Raw genomic sequence first — 13,626 nt, 5'->3', positions numbered from 1 at the left:
CAGCTCGCTCCCTCATTCATCCCCAGCTGCTTCAAACCAGCCCCACCATTTCCCTCTTATGTGTTATAACTCACACAAAGAAACACATTGATTTATTGACATGTGAGCATGTAATGATTCATGTTTGGGACATTACTGTCTGAAGATTATGAAAGGCCATAAAGGGAAGCGCTGTGGTCATGCGAGGTCATGTGATACATTTGTTCATATGTGCATTCCTACGGCGAATAATGATCATTTTTAGCATTTGTTTTTTTACATAATATGAAAACACCAGCTCTCTTTTCCATTGTGTGAACATCTTGTGATGAGTGGACCAAAGTGGCTTGGACAGTTCACTCACTTGTTTGTCTGATCTGATAGTAAAATTACATTAGTGTGTTCTTATCAGAGCAGATGAAAACTCTTCTTGGTGCTTTAGATGGTGGGTAAGTGCCACAAATCTCCTTCAGGAAGCCAATGTGTTGGGAATTCTATGCATAGTGATATGTTTTGTAAAAGTGTTGCTTTGATTTACTTTCAAATGTGGACATAGTTTCATATGAATAACATACATTGTGTTTTTTCAGTGTACAGTATAAGCACCATATTTATACAGTCAAATATTCAGTACAGAAGAGGGAAAGAGGTAAAATAAAGTTCAAACTATGTTTTGGAGCATCCGTGGTACATTATGTGCCAAAAACACAAATAATTCATACTTGCTGTTTAATTCTGTGTGGTAGTAGACTGGGCTTGGTCGATTAAACATAATTACCTCAATAACTTCTTTGTGCTAGAAAAAAACAGGATCATTGATCAATGCAAAAACGCACAAACGGTCCACACAGCATGTGGCATGTAGCTCAAAAGCTGTATGCTTGCAATAATTGTGAAAGTTACAGGTTTAATTTGGAAATAAAGCAGTAATGGGATAAATTTTCAAGCCCGTGCATATATTGCTAGGGCTAGTTGAATTTGCATTAATGTTTTATTTTAAATTCTAGGAAGGAATGTAAAAAAAAAGGTAAAAAAAATTTACACTTAGAGTCTAAAACCCAATTTACAATCATGGACTGAGCTTGCGCAGATCTCCACACCGGGAAGGGAGGTGCGCTTTCCCTGCTAGTGCCACAATATAATTACTTGTCCACTCACAGTGTAACCAGCAAGCTGATTGCCTCTTTTCGTTGAATGGCAGGACATGTCTTTAACACGTCTTCCCTGCTGGCTACACATTAACACATGACGAGCGACTGTTACAATCTTTACTTGTGATGTTTGGTACCTTGGCTAACCACGACCAATAGTCACCCCACACCAACCATGCCAGTTATCTACCCTTAATTTGCTACGAATCAAAATAGAGAACTCTGGCCAGTATATAAGTATCCAGTACATTTACGTCCACTTTTGTGTTTTTAATGTTTGTGGTAGGTGTGTTAGCCAGCTTGCTAGCTGCTAAGTTAGCTACTTGGCTGACTGCAGCTGCACTACGTGTGTGTTTTTACTCTTTATGGTTGGCGCGTTAGCTAGCCTGCAAAATGGAAGATCTTTTTCATTGCAAATTTCCTGGGCCAGGCTCAGTCACACCCATTTTGCAAGACGATGCAAACTAACAAATATCTAGTGTGAATGTGACGTAAGAATGTATTCTAGCATCATGCCTGCATTGCCGTATGGTCTTATATGGTGCAGTCGAAGCGATAAGGACACTTTGCATGGAGAGGCTGTTACAGTTAGGCCTGTAGTTGAGTATTGTTCCATGCTGTGGTGCTTTGCTGTTTTCATCTCCTCTCTACACGGGATGTTTTGCCCTTTTCATTTTAAATATTTGCCGGATCTCTTCTTTCGCTGGCCCGTGTGTGTTTGCGTGTGTGTGTGTGTGTGTGTGTGTGTGACTGACCCAGCTGCCTCCTCACTGTGCACCCCCCACTACCCCTGTGTGTAGGACTGTTCAGCAAGTCAGTGCACTGTGTGTGTGTGTGTCTGTGAGACTGCCAGAGGGGGGTGGGGGGGTCGGAGGCGGCCGCTCGCCGAATCAGCCCCTCCAGTATCCTAGCAACAGAGCTGTTTGGAGCGGGACGGGGAAAGAGAGAGATAGAGAGAGAGAAGCGGAGCGAGAGATGGAGAGGGAAAGAGAGCAAGAAAGAGAATAGGAGGTGTAGAGAGCAGGAGAGAGGATAGAAGGGATGAATAATATGCCACATCTGGAGTAAGCAGTGGCTTGCAGGATTTAAAGAGAGAGAGAGAGAGAGTGCAGTGAAGAGAGATGAGTGGAAAAGGAGGGCGTGCAACATAGGGAAAGAGACAGAGAGAGAGAGAGAGAGAGAGAGAGAGAGAGAGAGAGAGAGAGAGAGAGAGAGAGAGAGAGAGAGAGAAAGAAGATAGAGCTTTAGCAGGGAAATGCTGATTGCTGCTGCTGACATTTCATGGTGCTTCTTTAAAATGATGTGATGATGATGAAACCACACACACACACACACACACACTGGCCCACTGAGCAGCTGCTGTCCTTTGAGACACGCGCACACAGACGTACAATGTCCCACTGTACTGCAGTTTAATGATTAAACATAAACACACACAGTTTAGACAGATGCGGTTACACCACACAGAGAATAATAAGTCAACCTGTGAATCTAAACACAGGGTATAGATAATTGCTAGTGATAGTACCTGTGCTTAAAGCAGGATTATTCTCAACTCCCTGCCCTGGGACGTCTAGTGCAGCCATGAGTTATTTACCATGCTGAAGAAGGCCATTTCACCAGTATGTAATCAAGGGACTGACAAATAACTCTTGGCTGTTGGAGATGTGGCTTTTGTTTGTATAGCTCTGGAGGACAAACACACTTTCAAAAATTCATTTCAGGAGTGACTTATTGATCTTTTTGATCGAGATATGTGCAGCAGTTTTACAATTTTACAACACTTCTCAGTGCTTCCACTACTGGTACATCCATTAACCGTTAAGAGCTTCATACTGTTCATATGTACATTGGGTCATTAGAGATTATACATGTTTCAGATTTATCTGCAAAATGCCGTGTTGATGTAAAATGTATGAAGTACGCATTAAAAGGTTAAATATTCAGTCAAAAATATTACTTTTAAGCTTTGATCTGGACTGCCATGTAAACCCTTAGAAGTACTATACTATCAAAAAGTATTTTTGTAATTACAACATTAACTACGTATTAAGTTAGAAAGTTTTCGTTTTCTGAAAAATATTTTTCTTTCCAAAACAAAACAAAGCTGTGCACACAAAAATAATGTTTCACCCAGTTCAAATCGTACAGTAATCTCCTGTTGTACTTACAAACCCAAGTGTAATTTGAATTAAATTAAAGGCCTAGCTAGACTCTACCTCAGATTCTGACCACAGATACAGTACATGGAGAATCTGGTATTTCTCGAATGCTAAGCTGGCCACAACTACTGGGATTTTCTCAGTTAAACTTGGACTGGCTATTAATATTTATGCACTTCTGTACACTAGTTTCAATCTTTAATGACACGTCTTTTACAACAAGAGAGAGTACCTGGATTGAGAAACGTGTGAAGTTCATCACGTTTTAAAGTTGTTCAACAGTTTTCTTTGAAGCATTTTGCATCTAGTAAGCAAGACGTACACATTTTTCAGCACATACCGATTTATTTCATGATTTGTGTCAGTTGAATGGCCCATTCCTGTCAAAGTAGGTGGCTCTTCATCATGTTAAGCATCAGAACATTTACATTAATGGCATTCATGAGACGATCTTATCCAGAGTGGCTCACAGTTTAATAATTTAACAGAGGTAGGCAACTTAGTAGCATTAGGAGTCTTATCCAAAGAATCTTGTTGGTACAGGATTGTGCATTTGCCCTAGTGGGAAACTGAACCATGGCGCGCCACATGGACGTGGTGATGTTCCCCTCTATACAATATCAAGTGCTAAAATGTACCAGACTCTTTAACGACTGGCAAGATTCTAGCTTGTGAGACTGAAACCTCGTTAAAGCAGCGTGTGTGTTGTTGGCCAGGGTTTTAGACAGGGTGAGGCACTGGTCCTGTCGGCCATCAGCCCGAGGTGCTCCCACCTCCCTGCCCTAGTTTAGTCACACATACTCTCATCGCAGCCTGTGATGTGCCCTCAAATTGGGGAACAGGGGCTTGGGGTGGGGAGACGTGTGAGGGAGGATGTGTGTGTAAACAACCAGAATGGAGCAGTAGAGCTGATGTCGGGATGTTTGTAGGACAGAAGGAATCAGAGCTTAGGGCTGAAACCCACACGTACACTCCTCCCCTGCAGCTAAAGTTATGGTTTTCTTCTCCAAAGTCTGCATCACATCATGTCCTAGAGGAGAGATTTCTGAAAGAGTTTCTTATAGCTCAGAGAGGGAAAGAGAGAGAGAGAGAGAGAGAGAGAGAGAGAGAGAGAGAGAGTGCTCTAAACTAAGATGGGACCACATACACTCTTGGATTATGGACACTATTGTTTCCTGCTGTAATGAACGCTGTGGTGGGGACAAGTGTAATCACATGTATTTTCACTGATACGAATGTAATAAGGGTGATAATTATTATTAGGAGCAAAAGAACATGCACAGGAGGACGGCTGGAGAGGGCCGGATTAAAGCAAGCCCGTTCTGTGCGCTGGTTTTAGTTGCCATAGCAACGTTCATTACCTGGCACTCGGGAGTGAGGAGCGAAAGAAAGAGAGAGAGAGAGAGAGCGAGAGAGAGAGCGGGACAGATAAATAGATGGATGGAGGGAGACGCAAAGAGGCAAAATATCCGGGAAAGAGGATGAAGAAGGGGCGAGAGAGCAAGCGGAGGACGGAGAGAGAACAAAAGAAAAGCATCCAGCGGAATGGGAGGGGAAGAGAGAGAAAGAAGGACAGAGAGAGACAGAGAAAGATGCTGTTGTCCATCTATTCTCTTGACACCAGGGGACTAGCTAGAGTCATGGGAGTCCGTGCTCCTCAACATACCTGCTGAAGGTCTTACAAAAAAATAGAAAGACAGTATATTCACACAAACGAATATTCTTCCCTCTGGTTAGAATCTCAGATTATTAGCATTATTATCATAACTGATGTCAATCAGCACTTCTTATGTGTGAGGTGCTGCCCACATGAACACATTAATTAGATTAAAACAGAGTGGAAAATGTAAACATTGTGCAGCGAAATAAACTTGCAGAAACATGCAAAAAGCTTTTAATAGAACAATGCAAAGCGAATAAGGAAGAGAACAAAGAAGGAGAACAAAGAAAGAATGAATGGCAGGAGAAGAGGGAGAGGGGGAAAAACGCAGGTGACAGTAAGGCCCGTGTGGGACCACAGAGTCGGGCGCTTGCTGTAGCGATCAGAGTTTCAGCAGGTGTCACATGACCCGCTGCCCTGCGCACCTGCCCGAGAGAGTGCGAGCGGTTGCCATAGCGACGGGGTCAGGAGCATGGAAAGCAAGGTTGTAAAGGGGGCCTGTGGCGGGAGGTGGGGCGGTGGGTGCATGTGTTCGAGCGCCGCGCAGAATGGTGTTATTTTAAAAATGCTGGAGGGAAACCATCTGAAAAACCACATCTCTCTATATCTCTGTCTCACCGAGTGGCACATTTCAGCATAGAAAACCCTCTTCTAGGTTTACATCAATGGGAAAGGTTAGTGAGGCCAATGTCTGGCTTGATTTTAGGCCTACATGAGCTGCCACTGATGGTGATATTCATTAAGCACCCTAGGGCTTGACTGCAAATTCTGGGTTGTTTTTTTGTGCCTAAGGGCAGTTTTAACTGGATATAATCATATCTTAAGTGACCTTTCTGGTTAACCTTTTGAACTCTAGGCTTATTATTCAGTTAATTAACCCCTTAATGCCTAAGAGCCCATATGTGTGGCCACACTTGATTTCGTCACTCTCGTAAAAAGCATAAATGACATATTAGTTCCCTAGTAATTGCTGAATAATTCATAACAGATACAGAATTATGAATCTTAAGATAAATACTAAGTAATAAGGGCTTTATCTTAAAACATTCTTCAGTAGCTACCATGGATATTTCAGTAACTAATATGAATTATTTGGTAACAACTAATATGCAATGTGATATCAAAAGGCTGTAATTTTATTATTATGTCATTATTATTGTTCTTTTTAATTGCCAGTTGTGTGAAGATTTCAGGATGAAAAGACCAGTAGAAACTATCTAAAATGACTTGGAATAGAGACTTGCTGCCTGAACTTGTTGCATGAAGTTAAGAATTTTTTATTATTTAATAATGGCCACTATTTTAAAAACGTTCTGTGGCCCTCACATACCACCAAATTTGAAGTAAAAGGTAAATCAGAACTTGAAGCTCCTCCATTGTTGCTGCTGTTAACTGTTAACACAAAACTTCTGTGACAAATCATGTGACCACACAAACAAGAAACCACCACCTCCTTTGATGGTTCTCTGATATGATGAGAAACAACTGCAGGTGCTCGACCAGCAGATGGATACCTTTGTTTTCTGATTTGTAACCATACTGTACCGTAGAAAAACTCCATAGTTACCAAGTTACCATATTGTTGATCCAATTTTGTTATGATATTGACCACATGTAAAAAGTTGTTATGACTATGTCCCACACACACACTCTTACAGTTTAAGGGGTTAAAACTCATGCATGCTTGGAGATTCTGGCCCCCCAAAAAATGCTTCTGCTCACTGAGAGCAAACTGATGCCCAGGACGAATTTAGCAGTGCGTCATCATAGCTAACATGGCTCATTGGGCTTGTCTGGATGGCTCTGCATGCAGATGCTGGCTCGTTAACTCCTCAATTCTCTGGGGTATATTTATACAACATTTTGTTGCTGTTGTAGTAAGACCTCATATCTCCACAACAGTAACTTTTTAGGGAAAACATTAATAACATCTTTAAAATTAATGTTCTTAAAAGTTTCCACTTGTCCACATCTCACGACATGTTCACACCATGTATAAGGCAGCTAGTATTTTCTAGTCAGGTCTTAGTAGTGTGCATCTTTATAATTCAAGCTGTGAGCTCAGGCTTATGTGCCTAATCTTTGTCCATCTTCGTCCTCTGTCTCCTTGTCCATCTGCAGTGCTCTGATGGTGGACAGTCGCAGGACAGCTCACTGAAGAGGGTGGCGGTGGTGGAGGATTTCTTCGACATCATCTATGCCATGCATGTGGAGATGGGCGCAGATCCAGGCAGAGCACCCAAACATGCCGGCCAGAAGAAAACCTATAAAGCGGTGAGGAAAAGTTCTACACTCATTTAGAATTGCATGACATCCAAGCAAACCATGGCTTGATTTATTGAGTTATGCTGCCATACTTGTCCAAATGGGGCAGTCGTTATGACCAATGAAGAGTTTATGGTCTGTTATTGGTAATGAGGGAATACAGGTTAACCCCGTAGACCACAAGGGCCTGTACATGGGTCCAAACCTAAATTCCTTACTCTCATAACTACATAAATTACAGTTTTATACTAGTTACCAAATAATTAATAGCACTCACTAGTATGTCTTCAGATAAATAAGTAAAATAATAGGCTGCAGTTACAGAATTAATATTGTAAAGTATTAATACAGTGATATTCCTTGTATTCAGTAGTAGGTGTGTTCACTTCACAAGCCCCTCCCCATCCCTGCCTTCTTTACTGTGATAGGATGCACCAAGATGCTTAGTTTTGATTGACAGCAGATCGAATGAGAGACCGTCAGAAGACACTGAGGGAGGTATCAGTGATAAAGTTCAAAATTTGTATATTTTAAAATAAGCTTTAAACATATTGTTTCAAATATTATTTGTTTTAATTTTCTAATTCTGATACTTCAAATCATTATAAAGTTATTAACCTTATTAACCTAGTTATTATTCAGTAACTATAAACCAGTATAATGATAACTATAATAAACTGAAAAATAATAGAAAACTAATATGTCTAATGGCCCTTAGGAGTGTGTCTAATAGCACAGCTAACAGTGGTTTGTTCAGGCTGTTACTACAACCCAGAGATGGAAAGTAACACAATACAATTAATTGTACTGTAATTGTACTGTTAGAAGTAACAAATTACTTGGTACATCCATCCATCCAGCCATTTTCTAAGCCACTTCTCCCTCAGGGTCACGGAATTACTTGTAACAGTAGAATTAAATTGTAATAATTTTACTTTACATTTATTTCTTATAAAGCACTTTTACTTTGCTGTTTTAAATGTAAACAAATGTGCATTATAGCTCATAAAGCAGTTAGAAGTAACGCTGGTTCAAAGATTCAAGTTCTGAAAGCCAATTGAAACTAAGCAGCTCTGAGCTGCAAACACTGTTTTAACAAAACAAGTCCCAAAAATCCCCAAAAAAGCCCACCCATTAGTACAAGGGGCCGGGCACTGCGCAATCCTCTCCCCATTTCCCCTTCACTTTGCTCTGATAGGATGCACAAAGATGCCTAGGTTTGGCTGACACTGGTTTCCACAAAAGGCAGCAAAGACCCTAATCTGAGAGACCCTCAAAGGAGACTGGTCAGTGATGCAGGATTTTATTTCAATATAATGTTTCAAACATTATTCATTTTTAATTTTAGGATACTGATACATGAAATTGTTACACCCTTATTCAGTTATTAGCCGAATATTATTCAGTAACTACTACCACCTCTAAAACTAATCTGTAATATGAGTGCAGTTTAAGAGGTTAAAACTAAAGAGAATTAAAATACGGATCTAACTAACTGAAAAAGAGACTTTCCACAGTTAATATTTTGCTCTGCATCACCATTCATTTGTAGGTATTAGTACTTACAAGCAAGATAAGAACATTTTTCTTACTGCTCTTTTATGGCAGCTGACGAATATCCTACATTCCCCATTCATAGATAGCCATACAGTAATGTGTTGAAAATGTAACCATCAAAATGTGCAGCATGTACAACGTGTCAGCGATATGACTGATTTAACACAATTTCATAAATGCCTAATGGCCATTAATATATTTGCATGGCTAATACTGGTCGGTTCAGGCTGTTGCTGCGGCAACCGCAGCCATCTTGCAGCACCTGTAGCGCTATTGTTTGAGCTGGGCAGCCGCGAACGCTGTAGACCAGGCAACAAAATGCAATCCAAAATTACACATAAAATAAGGACCTAGTTCACTGTGTCTGTGGGGCTTTATTCTATGAAATGCTTACTTACAGATAAATTAAATACACAGTACTGCACCCACAGCCTATAGGATGTCCAAAGAGGATGGTATTGAAGCCAAGGGAACTCAGGATCCACTGACTCAGGAGCATATTATTGCATCTGGAGGGAAGGACACCCTCACATTTTTTCATTTACTTCACAGCGCCTCTGTCCAATTTCATTTCCCTCGGCGAGCGATACAGAACGGCTTATCGGCAGCTTCTAACAATGTAAAGCGAGTGCTTTGTGTGTGAACAGCTCTCAGCTCTACCTGAGCAGCAGGTTAAAGAAGCCTGAGGGTCTCTGAGCTGTACTCCTTACTGACTCTGAGTCTGAGAAGGGTTCTGAAACACTTGGAATACGTCTGTAGCACTCTAAAGGTAGATGTGAACATTTTAACATGTGCAGAACTGCTGCTTCACTAGTGCAAAATACGTCATATTGCCACTGACTGGACATTTTTGTAAAATGAATTGTTTTGAAAGTGCAGATTCATCTAAAAATGACATTTTCACAATTTTTTTCCTTCACAAAAATGTGTTAGATTAGTAAAGTCATGCTTGATGTTTTGATACTAGTTTAACACTGTGCAAACCGTGTGCTTACATTATTGTCTATATCTAAGACCAGGCTGAATTGTTAAAGGGGAATTTTGGCAATTTTTAAAAATGTAATTGTCTAACATAATTAAATCATTGAGATGTCATTCAGACTGGTTTGGTGTAAAATGGGTCATTGTAGAGAAACTTACCGACTTCGACTTTCTTTTTTCCATGGTTGTGATAGGAACCAGGGATCGCAATGACTGTGCAAATATAAGCATTTTATTTACTATCTAAAATGACTAATGATTCTACATGTGTCTTCTACGTTTTTGCATAGAGTGCTGATGATGATAAAACAGTGGAAATCTGAAAAAACATCTTCTGAGACTCTTTGGCCTGCATGTACCTCTGTTTTAGGCTAAAAGCTTTTCTCCAAACTAACATAAAGGAACGTCTCAGGCATCAGGCAGCATATTCAAACCCTCTGGAATTGATATCCTTCTGTAATAAAGCTTTTAGAGCCACTAAGGTCTTGGGACGTTTGGTTCTTCTCAACACCACTTTGGACAGTTCTGACTTGCTAAGTTTCTCAACAATGGAGCATTTCATATGAAAGCACTTCAAACCAATTTGTTCATATTTTAAACACTGGATTACACAGAAATGTTGAAAAAACAGTGGAGTTCTTCTTTTTGTAAACTCATATAGACTTATGTGGTTTCTGACGCTGTATTACATACTGTTATCTAAATAGACACAAACCAGGGCAGTGCTATTCATAGTAAACTGACAGCAATAGTTTGGCCAAAACCAAATGTACACAAATGTTTCCCTGTGCTTGTGTAAATATGATTTTTGCCTAAACTGTGCTTTAAATTTTGCTACCAATCAGAAGACAGTCAAGGACAGTGAAGCTGTGCTTTACTAATTGCATTTTTTTTTCTTCAAGCCTTTCCAGTTATTCAATTCAATTCAATTCAATTTAACTTTATTGTCACTATACAATACAGGGTAGTACAGTATAATGAAACACTATGGGGCGACTTTTCCAGTGCATTAATAAAAGATGCATAGTAAACAGGGCAAAGACTAAAGACAGTAAAAGACAGACAGAGTGTGCAGTCAGTAGGTTCAGGTGTCAAACGTAGACAAGATGTGCGTAGGCAAGTGTTACAGGTGTACTGGACGTATAGACAGTTAGTGCATAGTCAGATATTCAGTGTATCAGGTATAGAGACAGAAATGTGCTGGTGAACTGCGGTCCAGTAAACGCAGAAGCACTAGTGGTGTAAACAGTGATCTGTATATAAAGTGTACAGAGTAGCAGCGTAATGTTCAAGTAACATCTTAAATAAACAGCAACAGTATAAATATATTCATATTCTAGAAATAAGGCTTAGCCAGAGATGAAGTGCACAGCATACATGTCATTGTAATTAGATAAAATGCAAGTAACATGCAGTGTCCTGGTCCAATGACATTTTGTTAACACAAATTCTGCAGAGAAGACAGTTCTGCACACAATTACTGTTTATTTGCTGAATTAAAGTGAATTTAATGTAATAAACATGTGGCCTGTGCACAAAGTTATGGCACATTCTGTGTTTTATGTTTTATGTTGTTATGTGTCTGTTAGCTCAGTAAATATATATATTTTTCCATGTTTATGTATTTTTACTTGTCAATAAAGCACATTATTTGATGGAGGTAGTCAAATATTTGCATACAACTGTATTTAGATCTAAGATCTTTTTGCCGTTCAAATCCCACTGACTTCTATGGGCCCATCCCAGATAAGCACTCTAAGCAAGGCTTGGTACGTACAGGCCCTGAGCTATGATCCCACAGTGTGTGAAAGCAGGTGTCAGGTTCCAGCCCCCGTCGAGATCTCAGCTAATCACCTAATTAAAGCAATTAGCCAGCTGATAGGTCTGTTTTTGACATTTGGCACGCAGAGTCCCACACAGACCCGCTCAGCTGTCCATCACTGACGCTAGCCGCTATCTTATTGCCCTGAGTGCTTGCTGATTGGCTGTGACTTTTAAAATCAGCTGTGACTGGCAGAGATGCTCCGTGATTGGTGTGATTTGCTGTGGTTGGACAGGCTTTGATTGGCTGTAATCAGCCATGACTGACAGTGATAGGTTGTTTACCCCAACTCCACCTCTGTGCAGAGGTGTTAAAGCAGAAGGATGGTTATTTTGAATGCTTTTGTCTTACTTTAACAGCTCTGCAGTTGAGCAAAGTTGAGCATTTTCGAGATTCTGAGTTTCAGAATTTTAATGTTAGCATCCTTGGCTGAAATGAACGGCCGATTTTGAAAATGACAGCTGTTAAGCTCTGAGAGGCTGATTGAGACGGTCGTGTGGCTCTGTGTTTTATGTTTTAGGAATGGGATCAGCACAGACATGTTTTTCCACATGTTACACTGAGACACTTCATCAGTTCATGATTTGTCCTGTTGGCCCACTATTTCCTTGTCCTGCCAGCGTCTGTGAGCTCTGCCCTCTTGTGGGTAAATCATGTAGCTGCATTTATTTGACACTTTTGGGCTGTGCAAACTGTTTTAGAGGTATTTACACACCACCCATCACAGCAGATTTAGGTCTAAAGGAGCGTTTCAACCAAACATGCTGAATGTAGGCTAGTATGCCACAATTAGCATGCTTATTTGCATACTGCATATTCATCTTAATACAGTGGTGCTTATATGTATTTGGAGCTCTGGTAGCAAGTGCGACGGAATTGTTCCTGTAAGGCTGTCAATGCAGTGACTCTGACAGTAGCTCATGTTTAGCTAAACAGCTCAGAAACTAAGTGAACGTACACACTAGGAAAGTGTGTAGTTATTCAAAACTATAATAATATGTGCTTCTGGCATTTGTTTATGCTTATATTACAAAAAGTAAGCAGTTCATGAATATACTGGAATATATATAATTCTTTAATTGCTACTTTGTGGAAAGCACACGCAAAATAAATAAATAAATAAATAACTGGGGCTCATTTAAGTGACACTTCACATGAATAATATAATACAATAGCTTTGTGTAATAGACTTCTTTTTGGGTTATTCAAATACATTTTTTAATGAATGCATGTGCATGGTAGTTAGCCTAATTGCTAGATAAGTTTGATTAACATCCCATGACATCGGAGCATTTATAACAGAGGGTGCTAAGTGCAGAACCATTTAGAGTGAACACACAAACGTGTCAGGCGTTATCAGATGTATAAGTGCTACTTATATTAATTAGTCTTCATACTGCGCTTCTCAAGCCTTTCTCCATATCTGTGTGCTGTGGCGGTGATCCTATGTGTTAGGCCATCTAAGTGCATTTTTCCAAAAGCACAACTGAGGGTGCAAACAATTAAAACGAGGAATGGTGGAATGCAGGTTAAATGTGGACCTGAATAAAAAAAAGTCCACCTTTTTTTTTAATTTAGAAGCAGTGATAGGAACTAGTGGTCACAATGTCTACAATACAAACATAGCCATTTTATTCACTATCTGAAACCACTAGTGTCATCTGAGTTTGAATATGTAATGTTGATAGTGGTAATGGTTAAAGAAACTAAATGAATAATGGTACATTTTCTTTTGAGACTGTGATTACTCTCAAAAGCCTGAATGCACCTCTTTACCAGGAGTGGATTTTAAAAAGGGTTCAGGCCAAAAGTTTCTCTCAAAATTATTATAAATCACTCTGAATGACTTTGTTTACTTCTTAACCATTAAGTTTTGCAGAAATTTGGAAAATCAATAGAATCCCCTCTTAAGTAGAACTTTCAGGAAGGCCTTTGTGCTGGAGAAAGGGATCGGATCAATGCCTGTCACAACAGAAGAAAAATGTACAGGCCTAATGTGGTTCAGGAAGGAGGAGAGAGTTGAGAAGGGTAAATGTGAGCCATGCAGTT

At 40.0% G+C, this 13,626-nt stretch overlaps 1 protein-coding gene across 2 annotated transcripts in view; it reads left to right on the top strand.

Annotated features, from left to right (window-relative positions):
* nol4la (nucleolar protein 4-like a) overlaps nt 1-13,626 on the top strand; it is a 73,429-nt gene that overhangs the window by 21,271 nt on the left and 38,532 nt on the right. For both annotated transcript variants that reach the window (XM_017684562.2, XM_017684563.2), the window contains exon 2: nt 7,074-7,226. In XM_017684562.2, the coding sequence (XP_017540051.1) occupies nt 7,074-7,226 (153 nt within the window). The remainder of the gene's footprint in view (nt 1-7,073; nt 7,227-13,626) is intronic.

Source organism: Pygocentrus nattereri, chromosome 28 (assembly GCF_015220715.1).
Source record: "Pygocentrus nattereri isolate fPygNat1 chromosome 28, fPygNat1.pri, whole genome shotgun sequence".
NCBI lineage: Eukaryota > Metazoa > Chordata > Actinopteri > Characiformes > Serrasalmidae > Pygocentrus > Pygocentrus nattereri.
This window is presented reverse-complemented; position numbering and strand designations above follow the sequence as displayed.